Source organism: Falco naumanni, chromosome 6 (genome assembly GCF_017639655.2).
Source record: "Falco naumanni isolate bFalNau1 chromosome 6, bFalNau1.pat, whole genome shotgun sequence".
In the NCBI taxonomy this organism is placed as follows: Eukaryota; Metazoa; Chordata; class Aves; order Falconiformes; family Falconidae; genus Falco; species Falco naumanni.
The window spans coordinates 76,917,146-76,944,846 of record NC_054059.1 but is presented as its reverse complement, the minus strand read 5'-3'; the positions used below and the strand labels follow the sequence as shown (position 1 = coordinate 76,944,846).

Sequence of the window (27,701 nt, the reverse complement as noted above, 5' to 3'; positions counted from 1 at the left end):
TCTGTGCATCAGCTGTCGCGTTTCGCCACCTTGAATGGAAAGGCCACTAAAAGTTCCCACCTTCTGTGGTTACATCTGACCTCTCTTCCCCTACGAGCATGTGATTGTTGCTGCCTGACCCAGCCGTGACAGCAGTGAGACAGCCACTCTCCAGCGCCTGCGCCTTACCTGCTCACCAGCATCCGTGAATTTCACACTCCAAACTAAAATACCCAAGTCCTTACTTGCATCTGGATTATTGCCGCTGTTGGAGTCTTGAGTTTAAAGAAACAACTGTTCGCATATGACCATAAAGACTCTACGTTAAATTACCCTTCAAATGTGGTTTATGGGTACAGAGGCCGTGAAAGAGGCTTGCGTTTCGGTATGCGTGAAAATACACTCTGTGCGTTTTCCTGTACTTGTGTATATGGAAAAAAAATACCAAGGCACCAGGCGGGGTGGAGCTTTGGGATTCTCCCACAGGCCATTAGGTGGCAATGCTTGCACTTAAGGAATACTTATTTCTTCCTCTTCCCAACCTGTGCAGGGAAGGAACAGAAAGTCCAGAATTAGCTGGCTGGTATCCCCCCCAGGGCCGCGCTCCGGGCTGAAGGTGGATCAGCGGGAACACTGATGGACCACAGGCAGGGTAAAGGAGGGGGAGTGGAGGGGTGCGGGGGCAGGGCTGCCACTAGCTGGGATGCAAAGTCAGTTTACAAGGAACTAATGAGGTTTTCTGTGTTTCTTTCAGCTTAGCGGCAAGAGGGACTTAGAAGAGGAGGCAGTAGTTCCTTTTTCTAGTCCAAGGCTCAGTGAATAACCCAAAAGGTACCTTTTTGTCATCTACACCTACCGCACCGCTTGCATCCGTTGTGTGAAAAATTGTTTTTCTGTCACTGCTTGGCATCAGCCCAGCTCTGCAAGAGAGGCAGGACAGAGCTGTAGGAAGTCAGAGCGGGCTGTAAACCGCAAAACTTCACTCCTGCGCCTCGGCTAAGCTGGGGAGCGGGAGCAGTGTGAGAGGCCGAGGGATGGATAGCTGCTCTCGGAGTGACAGCTAAAAGGGAGATGGCTGTGGCCTTAATCCCTCCGTTCCCTTTTAGCTGCTGCCAGGCCAGGCTGCTTTAAGACTGGATTAAGAAGGTGCAGCACCTTGGCCTGAATAGCTTGCCCTGTCTCAGGCCCATCCATCCCCTATCGTTCGCATCGCTGCATCTGCTCTTTTGGCCTAATAAATCTTAGACCTGATGTTTTATAAACCGCATAACAATGTTTGGAGGAGCAAAAACCAACAAGCCAAATATTTGGCTCCCCTATTGCTTAATTTAGAAGTGGCAAATACTTTATCTTTTTCTTGAAATGACATCAACCTTTGGACCATAATTTCTGTGTTGGCTGCAAGTGCTTTCCCTTCAGGGAGCTGTCACTGGTTGCACAGAAGGTCTGGGGTGAGCTGTGGGCTAGAGCTCAGTGAAGTCCCGGTGTCTGAGCTGTAGGAATATGGTTTAGTTGGGGTTTGTAATTCTAGTAGCTTCATTTGGCAACTTACTGACGGGAGGAACAGCCACGGAGCCTCTCTGCTCTTACTCTGCTTCCTCCCCGCTGCTTTGCTCCCCTGCCTTTGCCTTCCCACTGACCACCCTGGTCTCTCCCCAGAGGCATCCCAGTAATTACCTGCTTTCTTCCCAGGAGGCTCCGCTCGGTGGGTGTGCTGCCACCCATTTGTAAGTGGGTTTTGATTGACCAGGAGAGCGTGGGTTGCGTTTTGAGAAAGGCATGAAGCAAAAAAGCCAGGCACATGCTTTCTGGGGGGGTTGCCCACCTGCAGACGCTGGTGCAGCCCCTGCAGCACTTGCCTGCAGCCAGTGCACGGCGAGACGCAGGCTGCCCTGAGGAAGCACCGGCCGCTTTGTTCAAGGGCAGCACTTCTCAGAAGCAAGAAATAATTCAACCAGAGCAGTTTATTTTTTACCAATTCAAATGCCCCTTCGTTTTGAGCACTGCATACCAAGTCCAGTGGTTTTGGCCTGTTTAACGTGTAACCCGGCATACACTTTCTATTTTACAGGCATTACTCCCAAGACCCAGGGGCTGTGCTATCCATAGAGCACAGCACATCTTACACTGGCTGTTTTTCAACCAACAGCAAGACGAACTTCCTGATGTGACAGAACCACACAATTTGGCACAGGCTGCTCCAGACAACGCAGTGGTAGAAGGATACGATACAAAATCAGGGCTGTTCTGGCAGATGGCAAACAGAAACGCATCCAAAGGGAAGAGTCATCCTGAGGATAAACACCCCAGGGACTTCAGAGAAGATGGCACCTGCACCAGGTGGGGTATGGAAAGCTGCGAGTAAGGGACTTCAGTCTTAAATCTGCTGTCTTCTGCAGGATATGTTGCTAAGAATTGAGTTAGTCCTTTGATTTGCATTTAGCAATACCTCTAAGAAATAACTTCATTACAGTGAGGGTGGTCGAACACAGGAACAGGTTGCCTGGAGATGTTGTGGAGCCTCCATCCTTGAAGACACTCAAACCCCAAAGGTCCTGGGCAGTCAGCTCTGGGTGACCTTGCTCAAGGGCAGGGAAGCTGGACCAGACCACCTCCGGGAACCCCTTCCCACCACCATGGGTTTCTGCCTAACAACCCCACGAACACATCAGGACAGAGTGAAATTACAGCGGAGGGCAGTTAAGATCCATCTGCCTCCCCTTGCGCTGGCCCAGCCCAGGAGTGCTCGCACCACTTCTTACCATCAACTTATTTCCAGCTGCACATTTCTTCCTCACCCTGGAAGGTTTGGCAAGGGCAGCTCTCGTCACTGCCACCACCCAGACCGTGTCCATGAGGGGTGTGTTCCCCACCCCGTGCATCAGAGACTGGGGGACTTGGGCAGGAGCTAGGGCCATGCTACAATACAAAGGGAGAAGACAGGCAGGAGGATGCCCTGCCACGATGGCCGGAGGAGCAGGTAGCTGGGTCACCACCTCTTCCAGCCTGCCCTGGAAAGGCAGGTTTTAATTGCTGCTTCCTTGCCAAGCCACAGTGGGGGCAGGGGGGTCGGGATTATCAGCCCTGCAGATGGCATGAATTAAAGCTCAGACGTAATTAACTCTGAATGTACCTACAAGAAATCTGGAAGGCAGGAAAAGCATCTGATGACAGGAAAGGGGAGGTATTTCAGGCACTGCAAAACCCTAAGAGACTACTCAAGCTAGCTGGCAACGTTTCCCAGGGGATCTGGCAGAGTTAAGGGGACACCACCTAAGAGGTGTTCCTGCTAACGTCTGGGCCGGTGCTCGGGTCTCGAAATTTGTTAAGCCAACTCAAAGCAGCAGCCTTGCCGGAGGCACAAGAAGCAACATGAAGTTATCTTTATCGTCATATCCTATATCCTTATTTTCTGCTGTTGAAATCTGGCAGTTTTGCCAAAGCAGACACCCATCTCAAGTGGTGCCACACCTGTGGAGCTGTTTGCAAGGCACTGTGGACACAAGCGTCCCCTGAAGGAATGAGACCTCAGTTTGGAGGAAAACACTGACAAATTGCCTTGATGCAGCCTTCCTCTTAATCCCTTTACAGGCCCCAGGGATGTTCCCTTTCCCATGTCCCTCCTGCAGCGGGGCACTCCCGCAGCACAGCACCGCTCTGCACCCTCAGCACCAGAGCCACGCATTGGGTCACAGCCAGCCCGTGCCCACCCTGCAGCAGGTCCTGAGGCCAACACTGCCTTAACTTCTTCAGGGAGAGGGGTTGGAGGCCTCTGCTGTTGGACAAGCATCCTCACCCAGCTCCGAGTTGTTAAATGATGGGTCCGGCCCAGCCCCGAGTGTATTTTCACCTGTGGCTGTGGATTTGTGTCAAAGTGATACCATTTTCAGGAGACTGACAAGGAGGTGTCCCGTTTGTGAATCCTGCACTGGTTTCCAGTCTCCTTGCATCTTTCCCTTTTCTTTCTTCAACAGAAAAACTACCCAAGCCTGGCGTGAAGCTGCTCCTGGGTGGTGCTAGCGTGGTTAGTTACACTGACTCGGGCCGGCTGAAGGGCATGTCCCATGAGCTGCCACGGTTCAGCTGTGTCATGTATAATCCCGTCACCCCTGCCAAAAGAGGAGGAGCACCCTCAGCAATTCAAGATCAGTTTGCTTCCCCGAGACAGTCAGCAGCTTGTCACACTGAGCTTCTGCCAAGCAGCACCAGCTCAGGGCAGGCGGCAGCAGCCAGAGGCCACCACGCTGGCCATGGCTTGCTTGGCTGCTCCCCTCCAGGCATTTCTTGCAACTCTCAGCCAAGGGCTCAGGTAGCAGCATCCCACCTGGAAAGGCAGGCACCGGGCTGCTGCCAGCCTTTGCCTCGGAGCAAGAATTCCAAACATTTTCTTGAGCCAAGTATTTTATAATTTAATCCAATGCTCACACCAGGGTGTAGCACCAAAGCGGGCTGACAGCACTGGGGGAGCCAAGGCAGCCTGGCAGGGCACGAACGCGTGGGGTTAGCAAGGGGCAGGAGAGGAGCAGGAATGGCAGGGGAAGGTGCCAGGCAGGGCAGTAGCAGAGCTGTCGCTCTCAGTGCATTCTCGCACAAGGAAAAGAGAAAATTTGCAAACCCATGGCAAGCCCTGGAGGTGTACCCAACCACTCTCAACTCACCTGCTCCATCCCAGCACTGGTAGATGTTTAGTTATACATAAACCTGCCTCACGAGCATCTAAACAAGAGCTTACACCATCGTACTCAACAGCAAAAAAAGCCTCCCAACCAACCAAAACACACATCCTTTGATAGCTACAAGTTCAAATAACTTTTATTTGTGCAGCACAACATCCTCCACCTAAAATAGAGCAATTTGTCTCTTTGTCATCTCCGGGACACCAACGACACGTTTTTCTGCCCGGACAGACGTCTTATCCTGGTGATGGCACCAGGGGGACCCAGCCACTCGCCCTTGCTCCCCGCTGGCCCTGGAAGCAGGCTGGCAGCACTCCCGCATCCCTGTGCCTGCAGTGCTCCTGCATCCCTGCCTCTCCCACAACAAGGACCACACAGCACCCCCTGCATCCTGCTGTTTTCCTGGCTTCAGAAGCCTAATTTTTACCGTAAAATACATGCTCTCCCTGGTTATGTCATTGCATAACATTGCATGGTTATAAAGTTGCAGCAACTGTTAACTACACGCGTTTCCTATTTGTGCTATTTTAAAGGTGGTTTTTTTTTAAAAAAAAACAACCTAAACTTGTCATAGTGCAGGTGGGGAAAAATAAAAGTAAGCAAAGTAGTTTAGAAGTTGCTACCTACATCCCATTGAAAAGTTTAACATATAACAAAAATTTAGGACCACAGAGTTAACACAGCTTTTGCTTGTTCATTAAAATATGACTGCAGAACACATGCCCCGCACCATATCACTTACTGTTATGTCGTGGCTGGGGAAGGGGAAGCGAAGGGAAAATAAACATGCCCAGTGTGACAGCTCAAACCTTGCTCTTTGCTTCAGGAACATCATCAACTGGACTCCAATCTCAGAAAACAGATTCTGTTATTACCCATGGTCCTGATTGCCAAACATTAGTGTTCACAGTCACATTTTCCTTAGAGAAATATTTTCTCATTGATGTCCAAAGAGGCTGCCAAGTGCTCAAATAAAAAAAAAAAAAAAAAAGAGTTCTTCTGAAATATCTTTCAGTTCCAGTAACTGAATGCTGCACTCACCAGCAGCCAAGACTCTCCTTTTCAGGTTTAGGGGTGGTGGTAGCTAGTTTGTTGCTAGCTAGCGGTTTGGTGGGGTTTTTTGACACGTTCATTCCCATCATCACTGTATGGAAAAACTTTCCAAGATTGCAACAGCAATTAATCAAGCTCCAAAATTCTAGTTTCCTTGTTCTAACAACACTGCACCAGCTACTAAAAAGAAAATTAACTCTATCCCAGATGAAACCAGGACAGAGCTGCAACCATGTCTTCTGCTATAATGCAATCTTTATTAATAGCTTTCTAAATCTTGCTTACATACAATAATGTAAGCAGGATACATTTACAACTTAAGTGACCTGCCTTAAGATAGTTCTGCTCGTTTCTTTGCTTGACTTTTTGTTTGACCCTTGCTTTCTTCAGGCAGTGAAATACTAGCTCACAACCCAATACAGTATTTAGATACTAAGCTTCTCGATTGGGAGTAGGAGTCAAATCTCTGCATTTTAGTTATTCCAGATTCTTCTTTTATTTAAAAGCAAAAATAAAATTGAACCACACCAGTCCTTGAAACAAGCCCAGGTCAGGAACCGGTTCCACCCTAGCAAACCACACTGACAGGCCCACAAGGAGCACTGGATCCACACGGCGAATATTTATAGAGATGAAATTTTACTTCCCATCTCCAACAGCATTTGAAAGAAATAATGGGTTTATGGTTTAGACACTGCCCTGAAATAGCCTGTCAGCTGTGTGTGACACTGACAGGTTGTTGGTCCATCCGTGTGCTTTACATCCCTCCTCACCCTGATGCCAGGCATGCCCTGCAAACTTTTAGCCATGTGAAGGTGCTGGTACTGGGTTTATAGGCTAAAAGAGCCAGTCACCTTTTCAGCATTTATCACCATGTTATATGTAAGGTAGTTACAGTAAATTCCCCAGAAGAACCCATAAACCATTGCCAAGAGAAGTTTAATCCCAGGCTGCATATTTATTAAGAAGGGGGGAAAAAAATCCCCAAAGTCCAACAAATTACAGCTGGAAGACAGGCAAGGAAACCAACTCCTCGTTCAAGCAAAAAGTTAGGAACGTCTCATCTTCAGAGGTAAAAATAGGCTATTTTGCAACACGCATCCATGAAGAGAAAGGATGGGCAGGATGCATCAACTGTCTTTCCTGAGGCAAACACATTGTGTATTCTTCCTCCTCACACTTCGTGTTCCTCCCCAAAGCAGACACCTACGATGGATTTTTACTTGGCACATCCTGTGTGTCCTATACGTGTTTTATCTTGGTCTCTTGGCCATCAGCCTCTTTCCATCCTACTTCACAGCTTCTGTTCAACTCCTCCCAGTCCTGCTAAGGACTTGAGTCTATCCCCAGTGGGTCGGTGTATTGCATCTCATCTGCCCTGCCCTTTCAATTTTAGGGCCAACTCAGTCCCTGGCTCATCCGTTTGGAAGCTGTGGGCTTTCCCCTCCCCATTTCGGAAAGGGATAAATGTGCTGTATATTCACTCAACTTCAAAGATTTGGGGAAAAGATTGATGGCACTAAGTGGTAGCAAAAGTCAAGAGAGCAAATTCACTGGAACTGGTTTTGTCTGGCAGGACAGAGGACCTTGAACCTGCTTCTGTCAGCTGCTGTCCGCCCCCACCAGACAGGGTCAGGCAACTTGGATTTAGCAGACGTTCCAAAGTGAACACAGCTCCTGCAGCAGTGTAACAGCACAAACAGACTTCAGTGCATTTGCAGTAATTGCTTTACATTCAAGCTTTACTTTACATTCAGAGAAAAGCTGGGTATTTTGTATGAAAGCTGATGATGGGAGACCCAAGTTTCTGCAGCTCCATACACCACCACATCAATAAAAAAAAAAAAAAAAAAAAAAAAAAAAAAGCTGATGACATCCAAATCCAGTTAAGTCCCATGAACTTCTTCAAAGTCTTTGCTGCTCGGTACTCATAAATTCCCACTAGGTATTTGCAAGCGTGTGCAGCTGTGTATCTGCATGCCTGCAGGCAGGGTACACACGCTAGGCTTCCAGGGTTTCGAGACTCTAAGCTTGCTATTGTCACAGCACAATTTTTTTTTTCCTCCCCTCCTCTTTAAAGCATTCAGCAAGCACAGAAATGGTACTTTCCAGTCTGATTATACTTAGCAGGATGACTTAGCAATGTGATCTTTCCACTCCTGACCTTCAAATGGTCAGCACAACCAGATGTTTTATTTAAGACAGAGGCTGTCAGCCAGCTTCCCCTCAGATTTGCAAGCCTCTTTCTTTTGAGAAACACCCAAGACAGACTTCATCTTTCCCTGGTGCAGTATTTGCCTTTACTATGCAAAACAATCCCCCTGCATATCACGCTCAACAATGTGATAATTAAAAAATAAAAATAAAAAATCAGGTCTACGCAGGAGGGTTACAAGTGCTAGAAAGGCTGCTTCCTTGTTCCATGTAAAACAAAGACAGGGAAGAGGCTATTTCAAGAGAACACGTAAGAAGCAGGGAAAAAGCCTCAAAGCACTTTGGGATCAGCGCAGTGCTGCTGCACTTAGGTTTCAGCCTCACACAGTGGCAAGAACCATCACCTCAGAGCAGAACTGAGCACCACAAGTACCCAAGCTCCATGAAAGGTGCACCAAGGCTGGCAGACTAATCCGGAGATCCAGGTAATTCCTCCTGAACCAGCACAAGACAGCAAGCAACGCAGCAGGAGCTTCACAAGAGTTATAGCAATGACAGGAGCACAGCCAGCCAGATGTTCCCTTGATAACCATACAGTCATTACCAAGCTCATCAAAAAGATTATGGAAATTGGGTGGCACCTTGTATGGGTTGGCATCTGTAGACTCTACCATTTTTCTGCCATCTTCAAAGGGCTCATAATTCATTGGGAGCCATGTAAAACTGAAGAGCTACTGTTAGACTTTACAAATCCTGTTTGAAAAAGACTTTCATTTTCCACCTCACATACCTGTCACAGTGGTGAAAAAACCAGAGCTGCCTCTATGTCCATCATCACTCTTCAGCCAGCCTAAACTTGATGTTTTTGAGGGAGAAAGTAATCATGAAAATGATCACACCCAGGCAACTGTAGGGAGTCTCAATTTAAAAAAAAAAAAAAAAAAGACACAAAAAAGCCCAAACCCAAACCAGATCCTACTCCAGAGCAGAAATAGCTCTGATAAAAAAAAAAAACCCAAATCCAAAAAAATCCACCCCACCCACACAAACCACATGCCCCTTTTACCAGGGGGCATTTATAAATTAGTTGGCTACAGAGCAGTTTTAAAAGTTACAAAGATTACAAACAACCACATCGTTTTCAAGAACCTTTATACATCATCTTTTTTAATTAGATTAGCTTTACAAGCAACTTGAGAGCTCTTTCATAATGAACACTGCTTTTCAAATTACACAACTTTATAGGCAACCTGTAAACGAATCCTGAATTTCTTTGCCTGCTATAGATAAAGGTCTCGTATTTCACAGCCAGCTAACATCATGAATAAAAATAGCATTATGAAGCTTTATCTTTAACCAGGACTAGACACATACAGATCATAAGACAGTTTAAAAAATAGTTTTAAAACAAGGACCTGCTTGGTGATGCTCAAGACTGAATATTCAACCGACGTGAAATGAATGGTTCCTAAAGGACATGGAAGAAATGGCTGACCTGATTTGTTGACCCTATTGTAACGACTTACATGGAGTGAAAAAATAAGCACTTTTTAAACCTGTCTGGCAAGCACAAACCTACAGTGTGATTAGAATTTGATACGCCGTGGAACTGCAAAAGTTTGAATTACAGAGGGGCTAAGATGAGTTTAAAGGCTTATGCTTACATTTCTAGAACAAAACCAACCAAACCTCCGTTAAAGCAGTACTAAAGAAGATGAAGTAGAAGAGGTGGCTTTTTTGCTTGTTTCACTGGTAGCCTAAATGCACTGCAGACCAGACAGTAATGAAGATTTGCACTCCTTGGCCAGGTTGGCAGAGGCACTTACAGTAAAGGTATCCTGTCTGTTTTTCTGGGAAGAAAAGAGGAAAGAGGAAGAGAACTGTAAAGGGCAAGAACTTACTAAAAAAAAAAGGAAAAGCAAAATCAAAACAAAACTGGGAATTCTGTTGGTTCTCCTAAATGATATACCAATACTGAATTTTTCCCCCTTCTGTCAGTTTGTTACTAAACAATTAGCTTTTTCATGTTTTACATGAACAATAGTAATCTTTTTAATAAAAAATTACTGAGCTTTCCATAGAAAAGGTCTCTAATTGAATACAAACTATACAGATGTTAAAATTGTCACAAGTTGTAATACATACAGAAATATTTCTGTACACTCACATTGTTTTGGCTAAGTAAGGAAGTAAGGGACAGATAGAAAACTGCAGCAGGGAAGCTGATCAACACAAACTCCTGTAAATATGAACATAATTTGCTTTTGTTTTCTTAAGCTTTTAAAGCTCAGGGAAAAAAAAAAAAAAAAAAAAAAGAAGAAAAAAAATCACTGTCCAAAACATCAATTTCTTAAAAATAAGAATATCAAAGTTTCTGCACATCTCACTTTTATTCTGTGATGTCCCCTCTCCGTGATAAAATGAAAACAATGTAAAAGAAAGTAAATGATTTCTTACTAAATATATACCTCAGTACTGATCAAAGGGCAGTGCCTCTTTGGGGAAATCCTTCAGCACAGTGAAAACCTTAAGATGTGTTGCACAAGGAGCCTACAGTGATGCACTTCAGCTTCAGTGTGCTGACCATCTCCTTGATACTATATAACAGATCAAGGCGTCAACTTACAGACTGCATGGGACATCAACATTTGAAAATAATTAAAAAAAAGTTAATTTTAGATATTCTATTAACTTACACACAAAGGAAAGGGGGGTGGCAACTATTCTTTAGAAAAGGGAGAATGCTCAAAAATTTCTGTCAAGTACGTAAGGAGGTTCTGGGTACCTCTAATAGCCTAGGAAAGCCCTTGTATATTCTTGTAACTTGATGGTATTTACCAGGTCCCCAAAGCCAATGATAGCAACCGATAGTGTCAAGTTCACTTAGTGCCAGTCACTTAAAAAAAACCAAGAAAACAAACAAACAAAAAAACCCTAAAACAAAAAACCAAACAAAAAAAAAAAACCAAAGAAGAGACAGAAACTTCCCCTCTGTGGACTCAACATACAAAACCACAAACTGAATGTTACTAATAGCGAGATACTGATTTGCTTCTGTTAATAAGGTTCAAGAGGACATAGTCAAAAAAACAATACAGCAGCAATCTTTAAAAGTTAAGATTAGTGTGAGATATGATATAAAACAATCAGGTCTTTAGCTGGTAATTAAAGTGCTCCTTTTCTGACTTAAGGTGTAAAGAAATTAAAGTGATTATCAGTTACTGGCAACCCTTACTTTAAATTAGGTCTTTCATGGCAGAGGAGAACAGTATGAACAGTTTTACAAAAATAGATCCATGTTATTTTGGAGAATACTGTAAATTTTTTTCTTTTTTTTTTCAGTTTTTTTTTTTTTTTTTTTTTTTTTTTAAGACTCAATTTTGATAAACTGTACCTGGTCATACAAAAATTACCCAAAATTCAAACTTTTACCATATAAAAAAAGGGAGAGATGAACTGGATTCAGCTGGATGACAGGTCTGGCAAAATATAAGGATGGGCAAATTCTATGTAGGGCACTTATTTATGTCCAGATGCATATGCTGTTTCTTACTGATTGCTTATCTTCTTCACATAAGCAGTCACAGGCCTGGAGTCACAATCACATAGTACAATGCTTCAGCAGTCAAAGAACCTTCTATTTGATGCAACATTGAAACACTGTTTGCTTCTTTATTAAAATGTTGGTTTGTTGTTGATTTTCCTTTATCTTGTTATTCACATTCAAAAGTTAATAGATAGCATCAAGATTTATCAGGGAGAACAGCAAGGGGAGTTGCTAAATCAAAGGCTTATAAAACGTCTTTCCCAACTGAGTCAGAAGGTTTATTAAGTTCAACCCTCACACCTTTTTCACCTGCAGAAATACGAGAAGGAAGTCAGAATTATTTTTCAGTATTTATCAAAGTACAATCCACAGAATTGCTATGCTGCTTTTCAGATTAGTTCCAAGAGAGTACTTCAGAGATTGTCTAGTACGTATGATCTAGCAGTATAGATATTTTTCTATGCATGCTCTGTATCCTGTGCTGACTAAGATTAATGAGCTGTGGTTACTGATCATCTGCAAAAACAGGCATGTATTTGGCTGCCCAAGTAGATGACTGCATGCTTCACATCACGCGTGCAGTTCTGAAGCTCATCATCTCAGCCTTTATAAAAGTAAGCTTTAAGAATGATCAACTAAGAATCTGAGAATATTGCCCATTATGCTGTATCGGAATATCCAGAATTTCTGGGTATTTACCTCTGTAAAGAAACTCTGAGGGAGTTTTAAAATGCAACATTCCATTTGACTCACTGCTAAAAAGTAAACAAAGCCACCAACCAACCCATACCTCTTCTGTCCTTTTTACTAAAAATTTACCTACATAACCTCAGGTACCCTCGAATAAAAGTTTGACCATCAAAATATTAACAGATGTGGTACCTCATATTCAAGACAAATTCACACATACTCTGCGTGGCTTTAGTTAGACTGACACTGAGCAAAAAATTAATAGTTTCCTATTTTATGACATTTTATTCTAAAATCTTACATTTTATTGTCAGTAGAAAATAAAGAGCACCTTGCACAGTTCTTGCTGCAGATACAGAGCAAGGAATAACGCAATTTTAAGTGCAAATGAAAATGAAATCACAACAATAAAATAATGAAAATAAGCAACAGGGCAAACTGCTACTGAAATTTAAACCCCTCCAACTCAGCCTTCTTTCCTTCCTTAAGTACCTGCAGTTTAGGGGGACCCTGGAGAGGGAGGGGGGCTGGGGGGGAGCAGCACACAAGCCCACCCACTCACTTCCCTGCACTCTGAGGGCAGCAGCTGCGCAGAGCCCAGCGGAACAGCTCTGGTCCGGCCAGGCTGGCTGCAGGGGCCGCGCAGTCCCACGCGTGGGACACGAATCCCGGCTTACAGACAGACACAGGCTTCCTGCGGGACCAGGCGGGCGTTATCCCGCATTCCCACTGCCTGCGAAGCCAGCAGCGGGACAGCCCGGTCGGACTGACGGACCGACTGTTTCTCTGCGAGCCCGGCTGGAGCCACTGCTCTTACTGCTCCCGAAATGCATCAAGTCCCCAGCTGCACCAAGGGGGGCTGAACTGAACTGCAGCTCTGGCAGCCACTGGATAGCTCTGGGGCGAGTTATGAGCTTCAGACGATGAACAGCAAATGAATGGAAACCTCATTCGTAAATGACCGGCACACGCCTTCAGCATCATCGGTTTCAGAGCTCTGGACAAAAATGTGGATAAACTGGCCCTGTGGATGTGTGTGCTTAGTGATATACCTGATTTTGGTTTATTTTTAAACTGCTGTAACAAACACAAAATCGTGATGGCAATTACAAGCATGACAGAAGTCCTAGGCTATTTCTCCTCATAATGCTAATTTGAACAGGAAAATTAGATCAACTTCCTCTTGAGGGAGAAGCCAGTAAAGGAAAACAGATGCTAGATATGTGGAATTGGAAATGGAGGAAGTAACTCCATTCTCCGATGCCAGATTTTAATTTTAGACTTCTGTTTTTCCAATATAGAGACTCTGATCAAGTTAAGTTGTATTCACTTGCTGAATCACTATATTTGATCAAAACTATTTCCAGGGCTCTCGGTTCTGCAGTGCCCCAGTCTCTGGTGTGTTTACCCTCCGACACCTATTAGGGAGACAAGACTAGGGAGAAGCTGCATCCCCCATATAAAAATACTGAGCAGCCTCAGGTCTCAGAGGAAGCGTCAGCAGGACAAGGCACTGACCTGGATTTCCCAAGTCACTGTCTAGCATCAAAATCAGTGGGTCACCTTCCCTATAAAACCTGACTCCGCTTTTCTCCCGCTTTTTGTGCACAGGCTGGGCCAAGGAAACGAGGCTGGATGGCTTAGGTATTTTTTCAGAAAAAAAAGAACACAGAAGATACTAACAATAGATTACCTGTTAGATATTTTACTTTAGCTCGTGCTCTTTCATCTGCATCAAAATACCACACTGTTATTGCGTACCTAGGGAAACGGATGGAAAAAGAACTCCTGAACTACGAAGAAAACAAAACAGTGAGGCACTTTACATAAAACACAACCTAAACGAGGTGATACTTCTGCAGTCTGACAGAAGAAAGATTTCATAAAGCACAAAGCAAGCATGTCTTTTTTTTTTTTTCATTAGTAGGTATTGTCTGAACAGTCACTGAATGAGTGACATTGATGCTGTAAGTTTACCCTTCTTTTTCCCCAATGAGCTGCTACTAGGGTTCTTGCCAAGAACCTGTAACGCTGTCTGCATCACCTTGCCCTGTGACCTCATCTTTTACTTTACTTAAGTCTACTACTGAGTCACGCTGCAAGAACCTCTTCATTTGGACATTCGCCATAAGGGAAAGTTAACCACCCCTTCTTACACAGCTCCTCTGGTTTTCCACTGCCCGCAGAGGATTTAAATATGAAATGCCAGATACTAAGAGAAGACTTTAAGGAACTTCAGTAAATGGCATTTCGCTCCCTGACCCTGCTTGGAGCATAAAGGGGGAGGGGAGAGCGGTACAGCCTCTCAAAAGGCTCCAAGAGGATGCGCCAATGGCAGTTTCAAGTTACTTCTTGCAAAAGTACTTGTGTTATCTCACAGCTCCAGTCAATGTTCAGTGCTCCTGCCATCCAAACCTGTTGCAACATGGGCAACAGGAAATCTGGATCAACAACCCAACCATTTACCTATTAACTCTGTGTGGAAACGCCACTCAAGATGTGGGGGCAATGAATGCGAGTACCTTTAGCATCATCCACTGCCCTACACTGAGGGACAAAGGAGACACCAAATTCCCCCTGTGACTCAGACTGGGGGCAACTCCTCTACCACCCCAGAGAAAGAAAAGATTGGTCCATCATTGGTGGTTTCTGCCCCACAGACCTCTCCCAATTCCCAAACTAAATTGTGGTTTACCGCAAGTTTGAATACCACTATTTTCTAACACCTCCCTCCCAACAAGAGGGGAGGTAAAGGCTGCAGTACCTGGTCAATCTTCCAGTAACACAGGAAGGTGTCAGGACAAAGGGAAAGGAGGAGAGTGCAAAGTCATTACAGAGAAGTAATGAAGACAGCGCCCCTTGGCTAAGGTGGGGTCTGCTTATGGCTCTCTGTGCTGCTACCCAGTTCTGCCAAGTACACTATCAGAAACTTCTGGCGTTTCCAGTCCCCCCTCCTGCCTACCCAAGAGGATGTCTTCTCCTAAATAAGGGATCAGACATTAGTACCAACTCAGAAGCACAGCGAAAGCCTAATGAATCAGCAGAAAAGAACAGTCTTGTCACAATGCAACTCAAAGTGTATGTGGAAAGACCTGGGATCAGGTCATAATTCACAGTTTCACTTATTTCTTATTAAGATTTGCTCATGTCTTGATAAAAAAAGCATCATGCAATATATGGAGTCCATTAGTCCTACCTTGTAGCAAATGCTGGCTGTACTTCATGAGGGTTGCGGCGATCAGACCAGAAGAATAGCAGTCTATCGAATTTGGGTTCAATATCAGCGAATTGGGCTTTACCTTCTGGAAATATCCGAAGGATGCCTCCACTTACCTACAAATTAAGTATTTAAAACCAGTGCTTGAAAACAATGTCTCACCAAATATAGCATTTGAAAATATTTCAGACACTTGGAACCAAAACAAAAGCCTTTTATCAGATACTACAGAAATTATGAATCTACAGCTTTTCTGTTGATACATTTAACAAAGTGTTTCACACATTTTTCAATAAGTAATTTCTGACTGCTTCCAAATATTAAACCTCCATTCACATTTAAGTAAACAGCTGTGGGTTTAGATCGGTTGGTTTTTTAGCTGCATTACCTACTTGAAAAAACAGACAAGACCGACTGATGTTACACAGGTGGCTAAAAATACGCTAGCAGATAAAACATTGTATTTCACATCCAAGTTTCACCCTTCCCCATTAACAAGATTGTTTTATTTAACAGCAGCACAAGTTTATCATGTTTCTGTAATGAAGATTAGGAAAGACTAGGAAGCTTCAAACTAAAGTTTGAATTTTTATTACTGTTGGTCAATGTAGATCTCTTCCAGGCTTTGAATACGCATGCCTAGAGAACAGCACAAGTAGGTGGGGTTAATTATTTTTAAGTCATATAACCTTCTTCCTAGTGATGGCATTGATGTAGTTAGATTTAACTATAGATAGCCACTGTAGGCCCTCATGGGAAAGTCGTAACTGTGCAAGTACTAACAAGGTAAGTTGATATAAATGACTGGTTTTTTTAATTGTGATCTAAATCAGCGAACGAGAAGTGATAATTCAAATCAACTTGTTTTCCTAAAGAAAGTCTGAGCTTCTTTCTTTGCTAACCAATACACCTCGTAACATATTAATTTGTAATTTAAAATAGATTTTGCAGGAAATGCAATACCTTTGTTCATAAATCAAATATTCAGCTAGTAAATTTTTCAGCTATTGCAAAAATGCAATTTGCTTGACTTTGACACTCTGGTATGTATTCTTTTTTTTCCAGGAGAGAAACCATAAATAATCCAAAAATGCCCGAAAGGTACCTTTTAAGATGTTCTGCCCATCTAGCACACTTATATACAAAGATGCTATCACGGCAAATAAGGCTAGTAATTTATTTTCTAATTGAAGGATCAAAATTGACATTTCAAAAAGCAAGTCAGAAACAGAGAGCTTGAACTGCATCAATTTCTGACTCAGCTTTCCAATCTACCAATTTTGAGTATATTATCAGTTTCCTTGTCTCATCCAGCTCTCAGAAGAAACAGATAGCACTCAAGAAAAGAAAAGAAATGAAAAAAAACCCAAGGAAAAAAAAAAAAGCCCTCAAGCTACAACTTGCGTTATCTGTATCTGGTGCACTCAATTCACACGCAACTTCCTAACTACAACAGAAGTATCAGTAGTTTTATCTTTTCTTTTTCATATACAATGAGAATAAACTTCTCCATAAGCTAGCTGCACAGCAATCAAGAAATAAACAAAGCTATCTTTGCATTACTCTCTCATGCTTTCAATACAGCCAGTTAGCTAGGTCCATTCTTTAAATCTAGCTAATGCCACTGAACCGTTAGAAAAATCCTTATTTAAAAGTTACTTTATCATAGTCACTATATCTATGGAGAATTTCACGTCACTGGTAGTAAATTCTTAGACCACTTGAACTGTGTTATAAATCCTTAACTATTTTACACCCTGTATCTACAACGATACATGGACTTGTGCTGCCTTGAACTATACTGATACAGCAGTAACTATAACACTTGGCTTATTTGAAACTGCTCCCAAGCTACAGCATCCTTCTCTTTAGAAGCAACTTAAGTAATCTAGTTGCACAAACAGTAAACTCAAGATTCAACATGAATAAAAGGAGAAATAAACTAAAAGCAGCTATCTTTCAAATAATCTTTATTTACTCTTTGTGTATGTATATGGGTGTTCACCATACAAATAATGTACGTGAAGTTGACTAATTAGGTGTTTATGAAACTCTGGACAATAGCAGATACTTGTAAGAAACGTACACAAAAAACATGCAACTTTCCTTCAACCTCACAGTTAACATAATGTAAGAATGCAACTAAGGCACAGAAATAAGGACACAAAGACCTGTAGCAAAGGTGCACTAGGAAGTACAGGTTTAAAAAAAAAAAAAGTTATATAGGAAGAAATTATTGCATACCTTGGCATCCCAGTCTTTATTAAGATAATATATACACGTAACACATCTTCCGTCTCCATTTGGGTTATCAACATGGCGCACATATCCTGTTCCATTGCCTGGATAACAAGCCACCATAGCCTAGAGTCAAAGAATCAAACACGATACAATTAATTTTATCTCTGTGTGTGGGAAGAAGTCTATGGTTTATCTGTATTAATTCCTAAGTAATACATATATAAGCAACAGAAAAATTAAGATAGAAATAAGGGGAAAATAATTTTATCTGTGTTTCCTTTATAGTTAAAAAGTGGTTTTGATCCCAGAAGAAGTGGTTTTGATCCCAGATGTCTACAACAAAAGCCTAAGACATACCGACAGGAACACTGTTAATTAAAGTATGGAAGGTGGGGCTGCTCCCATGTTGTGACTAATCATTCAGATTTCCCTCCCTTGAATGAAATACATGAGAAGAAAAATGTCTTGCGCATAATTAAGTAGCATGCGCTTCTCCTTATGGTAAGAATACTTCTTTTCCAGACTCAAGTTCACAGACAGCGATCTTTTGGTTCAAAAATCTTTATTTCCATATATAGTCTACTAAAGGAAGCCGCAATTCTTTGGTAGCTCGTTCTAGGCAGAAATCAGAACACAGTATTTGCCAGAAGTTGCATTAACGACCAAGAGGTCATTAAAAAAACCCCTAAAATTTAAGCCAAACTTCATTCACATGAGATGGAAACAACTACACTGTATGGAAAGTACTCAAAGCTACAAAATTCAAATATACTTATATTTTTGAGATTAGGCACTTCAGCTTCTCAATGCCTGTACTATAATCATAGCGTAGTCATCCTTATAGGTCTCACATTATGTAAACATACTACATGTATCAAGTAATGTGACCTAATATTTGGCAGTCATTACTTAGGAGTTTTGCTGCAGGAAGAAAAACCCACAAAAATCAAAACAGTGATTTAGAGACCAAATAATGTAATAAGGGTTCTGTAATTTCCTTTCTTAGGGAGAAAAAAGGAACAAAACAAGAGTGAAGCTGGGCTGAAGAGGAAGATATTTGGTTTCCACTGAAAGCCAACCCTCTTGAAAAAAGTCCCACGTACACCCCATCCAAGCTCTCGTGGAGCATAAACAGTGCTGAAAGGAGATCCAGGTCCAGTCCTGCAACAGCGTTCCTAATAACAGGGAAGTTTTAATTTAGGGGGTTTTGCTGAGAAGTACATGTAAATTAAACCCTGACATTAATTGTTGCTCAACATCTGTGTGAAACAGCTGCTAAAGCTCATTCAGAATGAAGAAAACATTGAGACCTGGTAACTAGAGCCATGTCACTTCTCGCTGACATCACAAGGAGGTAGTCTCAGATATGAAAAAGTCTTCGGGCATATAAATGACCTAAGTATCTTTCACTCAGCTAAAACACTTAGTGTTAAAAGTTTAGGACAGTTCCCAGGTCTCTCTGGCCAACACAGGGTTTTTTTCAAGGGCATGCTTGGTTGCCGTCTGTTCGTCAAAAAGATAGTATTGCGATTAGAGAAGCATAAATCTGCAACCTATTGCTATAGTTTCCTTTATAAGGTACTGAAATGGGTGCCTGTTCTCTTTGCTGAAGGGAAATCAAGAAAGCAATCTTTAGCATCAACATTGCTGAAGAAAAAGAGGACCAGTCACACTTTTTGGAAAGCCTGGGGAAACACCAGCTGCCACCAACTTCATATAAAGTGCAGCCATATTCAAGGTCAAAAGCATTTCATACAATCACTTGAGTCTAAAATACTGTCAAAGTTTAAAAAAAGCCCTTGTTTTTGACTTCACAGTCTGCTATCAACGGCAAGAGACGAAAAACAGTTTTGCTGCGATAACTTACCTAATACGTATTTGTTATAACAGTATGAATGACTCAGCCTTTAGCGGCAAATTGGAAAGCAAACAAATTTGCAGATCAGCTCGTGTAGCATAATGTATGTTGCTTTTGCCAGTTAGTGTGCCAATTCTCCCTCCCCAGCGGAACTACGATAAGGAAAGTCACAAAACAATTTATGGGCCATGTGAAATACATGGCTTTGTGAAACAATATGAAGTGACTTTGTGTCCAACTGTCAGACACTGTTAGACCACCCACCCACTCAGAAAGGGAAAAAAAGTGACCCAGGTAAATAATGAAAGCCCGTACTTTTGTTGTTTTAAAGTTTTACAGTGTAAATAAGCAAGCAAATAGGAGTGTGCCGAGCAGAGAGAAAATTCTGGGGTTGCAGGTTGTTTGGTTTTTTTAAAACACTGATCACAGCAGTCAAGAGAGCCAGGCATTTGAGACCAGAACATCCAAGATTCATTAACATTTTAGATTATGAACAAGAAAGTTGTTGGCTCTCAAAAACCAAAGAGCTACCTGTCGCATCAGTCTTCCCATAAAAGTAATTGATGAATTCAACTCAAGGCATTACATAATTATTATTACAAAAATAAAATTACTTGTATTTTCTTGACAGACAAGGAGGTCTCCCCTTTTGTGCTTCTTAGACATTACAATTTTTAAGCGTTCAGTAATCTTAATTTCTGCAAAGAATGTATTTAAGTCACACACTGGATTTGTTCACCCACTGGATTCCTTCGCAAACACTTTTACTATTAACCTCCTCCAACTCCAGAGCAATCTCTTTTAGCCTGAGCACTCATGCCTAGCACATGAGCGCTGTCCTGAGATACCCTCTGGAATTTATGAGTAACCGAGAAAGCATGAAAGCGCCCTCCCCACTCCGCAATCCGCCCACCTGCGTCTATCAAACCCATGTACTCACAGGCTGAGGAAGCTGCTGATCATTCATCCACACACAGATGTTCTACCTGCAAACGTTTAACTCTGGAAAATTTACTTTAGGCCATCAGCCCAAACGAGCAACTTTAAGTTGTTAAAGGAAGAACTAACTGCAACCACAGATCTTTTGCTAAGCATCGGCACCCTTAGCATGTCAGCTAGTTAATTAACTTTCAATTAAATGCATGCAGGTGATATCAGAGGGAATAACCCACAGTCCATATGGTTTTGTTCACTATGTAAAGAGGCATCAGCTAAGACGCTCAGCCCTGGGAGGCACCAGCACATCAGTGCAGCCGAAAACGTGATTTCATTTGGGAGTAGCCTCAACCTCCTTTCAGAGAAGTATGACAGCCTCGCCCATACATAAAGAAGGAAGAAGACTTGCAGGTAAACAGACTGAAGCTTCTCCTTCTATCCTCTCCATCCCTCTCACAGCTGGACACCTGCAAGTTTAGATACTGTTCCTTAAAAAAGAAAAAAAAAAAAAAAAAAAAAAAAAAAGGAAGCAATAATAGCAAACTCTTAGGAAAGAGGGGAAAATAAAAGTTACATGAAAATGTCCAATTCCTTAAGTGGGGGGGGAAGCCACAAACCACAAACATAAAACTGAAAGAGGACATGTGTTGTCATATTAATTTATTAATATAAAAGAACCGTATTGTTTAGTTCAAAGAAAGCTGCATCAGTCAAGGAGATGTCACTTTTGCTGTTTGCTGAAGGAACTGCAAATCTCTGTGAGCAAAACAAAATGTCTAAATGCAAGACCAATGACTTCCTACCAAAATTTATCAGATGCTCTCACAAAGACTTCATTGGAAATCCTTGGCGTGGGTCATCTGACAGATTATTCAAAGAAGGGAAAAAGCCACACCCCAAAGAAAAGAAGAGGGGAAAAAAATGTGACCTATCGCTGTTTGGTCCATCTGTGATGTATATATAGCTCAAGAATTTGTTCATCCCTAACAAACGACAGTCCTGAGGAAACACATTTCAGTTCAAGCACATCAGCCTAAGATTTTTCACCAGGTGTACAAAAAGTAACAATCAAATGGGAAGGAAAAAAAGACTTGTATTGATACTACTTTGTGTGAGCAGCATCAAGATTACTGACTTAAACATGCAAATGTGGTACGGCTTGTCCTGGATTCCTAACCCTTCTGCAAATTCTTCACAAGCAGAGAGAGAAACTTGCAACAGAAAGAAAATATCAACAGGGGGAAACTCCTGTCAGCCTTACCCAAAACAGAGGAAGCTGGAAGGGGCAAAATAAACTCTTTGGGACTGGGCTAATCCCAGTATTTCCATACTGACTTCCATCTCAGTAAAACTTTATGCTGATACCCCCATGATCTAGTAAGCAAGGCCAGAGAACCAAGCTTTCACACCAGTCGACGCTGAAACTAGCAAAGCTGGAGAGAAACATCACCTCCTAAAAAGATTCCCTGATAAAAAAAATCCATGCCTTGCAATCACCGTGAACTGGAGAACCTGCAAGAGGAAAGCAAACTACTACTTAATGGGCTTAAAAATTAAACAACGCAGTAGTTGAGATGTCCCCAGGAGAGAACAGGAATCTGCAAATTTTAGTTAGAAGCTAACCTAAAGACGAGACCGACACATTGAAGCAGCTTTGAATCATTTCTCTTTAGCCCCTCTCTCCTACTACTGTATGAGCACTACAGCCATTCAATTTGCCTATTAGCCAAGGAGTTAGGAGCTATCATTTTCTGCTGCGTTTTTCTCTGCAGATATAGTAAAACACTTAGCTGCAGATTAAAAGAATAAAACAAACAACCCCCAAAACCTCATCTACTTCAAATACCAGCTATGTGGGTCATCTTCTGGCAAGCGCAGAGTAAGCTGCTCTTCTAGGAATACACAAGAGAGGGCAGGGACGACGAGCGTGGGTCACCCCTCTCCTGTGGCTGCTGGCGGAGCAGAGCAGCAGCAGCAGCTCTAACAGGGAAGCAGGCTTGGCAAAGCCGCCAGCTCTTGAGCTGCCAAAGGGAAGGCAAACCGAACTGAGGACAGAGATGAAAAATGCACTCAAGATAGGAAAGCAAAGGGGAAAAACTGAGAGCTGACATAGCTGCTTACGCTATAAATAGCATCAGCACGCGGCTCCGTACATGGGTTACATCTTCGTGGGCTTCCAGGGAGTTCAGAAACTAACGGTAATGTGACCTCCCTCACCCCTTCCCAGGGCCTTCAATGACATGGCCAGTACAAGATTTCTACCTGCTTCAATAGAACCGCATTCCATAAGCGCAGAAAATCAAGCACCATACCATGCCATCAGAAGCTCGACACAACAGATTAATACTTTTACTAAATTGCTTATTTCTAACTTGCCCATCAGGTGCTGACTTCTCAGACTGAAGTTCAGAGAAACCTTTGCCAACCTAGCAGTTCAGTGGCAGGCTCTTCCAACTTCTCTTCAAATTAATACACTGCTCGACTCTTGTTTTCAGTTTTACATGACATTTACCTGCTTACAACCTTCACTTCACACATTCTAACAAACTGACACAAATCAGAAGGCGGAAACTTTCTTTCACGCTGGTTCAGTGGCCATGTCCAGCCCAGCACTGTGTTGCTAGGTAGGGCCTGGCGGCCAGAAGATCTCGCGCTGTACGGAAACATAGGGCCCCCCTCCAGGTAGCCAACAGCTTGTAGCTGATGATGTAAGCAGACGGAAGTGACACTGTAAACCCAGGCTATATAGTGTCACGTCGTTCAGCAATAAAGGCCATTTGCCATCCACCACATTGGTGTCTGTGAGCTGATGGACCGCGCGGCCAGGGGTTGGCCGCCGTGCCGTTCCTGAGCCAGGTCACCGCGCGCCTGTGAAGGCAACAAGTGGTGCCGAAACCCGGGAACATTCACCTGGAGTCGGGTGAACGGCGGCCGGAGCGGCAGGACCAGCCCGGCGGGGAGGACGCTCCCGACCAGCCAAGAGGATGGAAGCTCTTGCGAAGGTCGCATTACAGCTGCATAGGCAGTGGGGTATTGACTGTAAGCCCAAAGATTTTACTCTCGCAGCTGCGAGACTTTTGGAGCTGGGGGTCATTGACCAGCCGGTGGATATACTCCACCCAGATGCGTGGGACAAATGCTCCCGCGCTTTCTGCGATGGAACGATGTCTACTGGTAGTGGGAAAAATCTGAAAGCGTGGGGGAAAGTCGTCCAGGCTCTCCAAAAAGCTAGATACGAGCAGGAGACCTGGAAGGCTGCCAGGGATTGTCTGTTAACCGCCCCGCGGGTGGGAATCGGGGCGGCTACGCAAACCTCACGCCCCCCAGCTGAGCAGGGTTCCGTCGACCCTCAAAGCCGACAGAAAGGTGACAGAAAGGTGACGCGCCCACTCAGCGTCCGAAAGACTCTAACATCTTCAGCTCGCCCACAGACTCCTCGGTGAACTCCTTTTGGGGCAAACTGGCTGCAGAGGCCAGGGGTGCTGAGGCGAAAGCCGAGGCCGAGAGCACACGGATTGAACCACCACCTTATGTGCCCCAAGATGTCGCCGAGCAGCAAGAAGAAGGGCGGGGCGAGACCGCCCCCTGCGGGAGCGGGGGGGGGGGGGGAGCGCTAGAGTTAACAAGCGCACACAGAGGGGAGGGGGAGGAGAATGGGAAGGAAAAGAGTGATTGGCATGACCAAAAAAGGGAAAAGATCACGAGCGAGGGGCAGAAAGCTAATCAGAATGACCCTCCCCAAAACCGTCCTTATAAGGCAGGCGCCTCCCCAAGCAGGAGACGGGGCGGGCAAAAAGGGAAAGAACCGCCCAATGACGCAAGAAAAGGGAGGGGCCGAAGCCCGACTACATCCCACCAACACCCGGAAGTGAGCAGTCAGTCGGACTCTGACTCCGACTCTGACTCTGCATGGGAGCATTGGCTTGCAAATACAAAGACCAAAATATCACCACTCACGGGAAAAGAAAGACATAAGGGGACAGAAATTACTCTCACTGATTGGAGAAAAATACAGATTGCATGTGCCGATTGGGCCCCACCAGACACACTAGCATTCCCGGTCCGAGTGACGGACGGGGGACAGAGGGTTCATTCGCCCTTAAGCCCTAAGGATATACAAGTGATTGTTAAAGCAATCGCGGACAAAGGACTCAATTCTGCCATGGTCTCCACCCTCATAGATGGAGTTTTTGGGGGAGATGATTTGCTCTCGTTCGATATAAAACAGACTTGTAGGTTGATTTTTGATGGGGCAGGGATGATTGTGTTTAAACAAGAATGGGAGGAGAACTGTGCCAGGCAGTTAGCCCGAGTAACCGGAGCAGATCATCCGCTACACGGCTCCAGTCTACAGCGGTTGATGGGTACAGACCCAACAATGATTACCCCCCAAGCACAAGCCCAGGGCCTGCGGGCCCATGAAGTTATGGCAACCACTCGTGCAGCTAGAGAGGCTATTCGTGTGACCTCTAGAGTTATTGCCAAGCCATCGCCATGGTCCACAATAAAACAAAAAGAAAGCGAGAGTTTTACACAGTTTGTAGATCGCCTCCAAGCAGCAGTCGATTCCTCGACCCTGCCCTCAGAGGCAAAAGGCCCAGCTGTCGCAGACTGTTTGCGGCAACAGTGTAATCTAAAAACCAAGGAAATCCTGCGATCGCTGCCACCTGGGTCAAGTCTCGCAGACATGATTAAACATGTAGTGAGTGAGGAACACCTGGCCCCAATCCAAGTGGCCGTTCGTGCACTGGCTAGCGTGATGATATGTCCCAAACGTGGCCAACCAGGCCATGCAATGATCAATTGCCCCCAATCGGGAGACCCGCCAACGGCGCTCCCCCCACAAAACCGATCTAAAGGACCGTGTTGGGCCTGTGGAAAGAGAGGGCACTTCGCAAAGGAATGCAGACTTAAAAAGCAGGGAAACGGGAAAGGGAGGGGGCCCCTGGGCCACACACAGCCCTCTCCCACTTGGGATGTCAGGCGGCCCCATTACACCAACCCCAGACAGGGGGGGTCACTCCCGAACACGTTGCCCCTGAGGGAAGCAACCAACTTTATGGCCCAGCCAACGACCCCACAAACCTGGCTTCCATCCCAAGGACAGCAGGGACCGCCCTGTGGGGACAAGACCCCTGGGTGGCCCCGGCAGTAAGGTGTGACAACCCGCCAGTGGTGTGGGGGATTTGTTCCCTCCATAATTCCCTACCATCAGTATCCCCTTTTTGATTGATACCAGAGCAGATGTTACAGTCATTCCTGAAACGAGCTGGCCCCCACATTGGAAATTGGAAGACGCCTCCACGGTGGGCAGAGGCGGGGGATTAACCCGAGCTCAGAAGAGTGCTCACTTGGTAGCAATCACGCTTCACACAGAAAAGGGACCAGAAAAGACCATTACCCTCTTCCCATACGTCATGTCAGGAGTCCCACCCCTGTTGGGAAGGGACGCCCTAGCCTTACTAAAAGCCAGAGTGACAAATTTACAGTGAGGGCCACTGCCGTACACCCACTTCCCCCAGTCAGACTGACATGGAAATCATCCGACCCAGTCTGGGTCGAGCAGTGGCCCCTGTCAAAGCCTCGAATGGATGCCCTTCCTGAGTTAGTTGACCGCGAACTACAACGAGGTCATATAGAGCCTTCCACTAGTCCATGGAACACCCCAGTCTTTGTAATACCCAAACGAGCAGGCGAGGGGTTTCGTCTCCTCCATGACCTGCGCGAGGTAAACAAAAAAATCCAGCCAATGGGTCCCGTTCAAACATTGTTGCCCATGAACTCCATGGTTCCGGAGGGACAACCTCGTGCCGTCCTTGATATTAAAGATTGTTTTTTCTCAATACCTCTGCATGAGGCGGACAAGGAACGGTTTGCTTTTTCTGTAGTGTTTCCAAACAGCCAACACCCCAACTTGCGCTTCCAGTGGGAAGCGCTGCCCCAAGGAATGATCAATTCACCCACTATCTGTCAAATCACAGCGGATCGAGCACTGGCACCGGTTCGGCACAGTGACCCGACTGCGACTATCATTCAATACATGGATGATATCCTGATTGCCGCACCATCAGGCAATCAGGTAGACCACCTGGTGACAATAATTTCAGAAACCCTCAAGACAAACGGGTTTGAAATCGCGAGTGCAAAAATTAAAAGAGGACCCTGTGTAAGTTTCTTGGGAATGGGAATCACAAGTTCTTATATAACACCTCCTCAAATAAAAATCCGTCGAACCGTTAAAACACTCCATGATGTGCAACAGTTAGTGGGGTCTTTGCAATGGCTCCGCAATGTTGTCCTGATCCCTCCCAAAATCATGGCCCCCCTGTACGATCTTTTGAAAGGGAAACACCCATGGGAACAAAAAACTCCGAGAGAGCTTATTGCTTCTGTCGTCAACTTTATCGAGCAACAAGTGTCATCAAACACGCTTGCCAGGTGGAACCCAGCTATACCACTTGATTTGTATGTGCATTTCACGGAAGGGGGGGGAGTAGGAGCGCTGGCCCAAGGCCCTCCTGAAAAAGCTCAGCCAATACAATGGGTAGTCCTGGGGAAAACGTCACGTGCTTTCTCTCCAGGAGTCGAGTGCCTCGGTAACCTCATCATGAAAGGCAGAAAACTCGCCCTAAGACATCTGGGCATTGAGCCAGCCAGAATATACCTGCCCTTTCGCAAACAGCTCCCAACACATCAGTGGCAATGTCAGAATATCTAGCTATAGCCCTCGTCGGATTTGGGGGGGAAGTCCGGTATGCCACAAAGCCCCCCTGGACTCAAATGCTAGCTATTGTCGATGTCGACCTCCCACGGAAAATCATGGACTGGCCCCAACAGGGACCAACGGTCTTCAAAGACGCATCCTCAGCGACCTCAACCGCGGCAGCAGTACGGCAGTCGGGAGGAGAATGGCACTGTGTCAAAATGACTGATTATGCGATCTCCGTCCAACAGCTGGAAGCAGCAGCTGTAGTGCTGGCATGCGGTCTGTTCCCAACAGAACATCTCAACATAGTAACTGATTCAATGTTTGTGGCCAAGCTTTGCTTAGCCATGTCAGGGCCCGGCGTGTCAACATCCACAATAGCTCTGATGCTAGAAGAAGCACTTTTTTCCCGAAAGGGCACTATATCAGTTATCCATGTCAACAGCCATAACCCAATCAAAGGGTTCTTCCAAATCGGCAACGACAAAGCAGACGCCGCTGCAAAAGGGTTGTGGACACTGAAAGATGCCCGCCAATTACATGAGTCCCTCCACATTGGAGCTAAAGCGTTAGCAAAGAGATGTGGGATCTCGGCCACTGACGCGAAACATATAGTAGCTACATGTCCCCACTGTCAAAAAGCA

The 27,701-nt window shown here is 44.6% G+C and overlaps 1 protein-coding gene and 1 long non-coding RNA gene across 4 annotated transcripts in view; one reads left to right on the top strand and one right to left on the bottom strand.

The window, feature by feature from the left end:
- The first annotated feature begins 643 nt into the window (after window positions 1–643).
- On the top strand, window positions 644–9,713 carry LOC121090602. Its single transcript, XR_005828622.1, has 2 exons — window positions 644–810; window positions 2,051–9,713. It is a non-coding gene; the product is annotated as an uncharacterized LOC121090602 (long non-coding RNA).
- EGLN1 (egl-9 family hypoxia inducible factor 1) overlaps window positions 8,998–27,701 on the bottom strand; it is a 42,939-nt gene continuing 24,235 nt past the window's right edge. Inside the window, exons 2-6 of one of the 3 annotated variants that reach the window (XR_005828621.1) lie at window positions 17,561–17,680; window positions 15,296–15,432; window positions 13,793–13,860; window positions 11,295–11,718; window positions 8,998–9,712 (exon numbers count right to left, since the gene is read on the bottom strand). Coding sequence is in view for 2 of the 3 variants with exons in the window: in XM_040599289.1 (XP_040455223.1) it covers window positions 11,654–11,718; window positions 13,793–13,860; window positions 15,296–15,432; window positions 17,561–17,680 (390 nt within the window). In the remaining variant the exon portion in view is untranslated. Of the gene's footprint in view, window positions 11,719–13,792; window positions 13,861–15,295; window positions 15,433–17,560; window positions 17,681–27,701 lie in introns of all 3 variants that reach the window. The other 2 variants (XM_040599289.1, XM_040599290.1) reach the window with 2 other exon arrangements.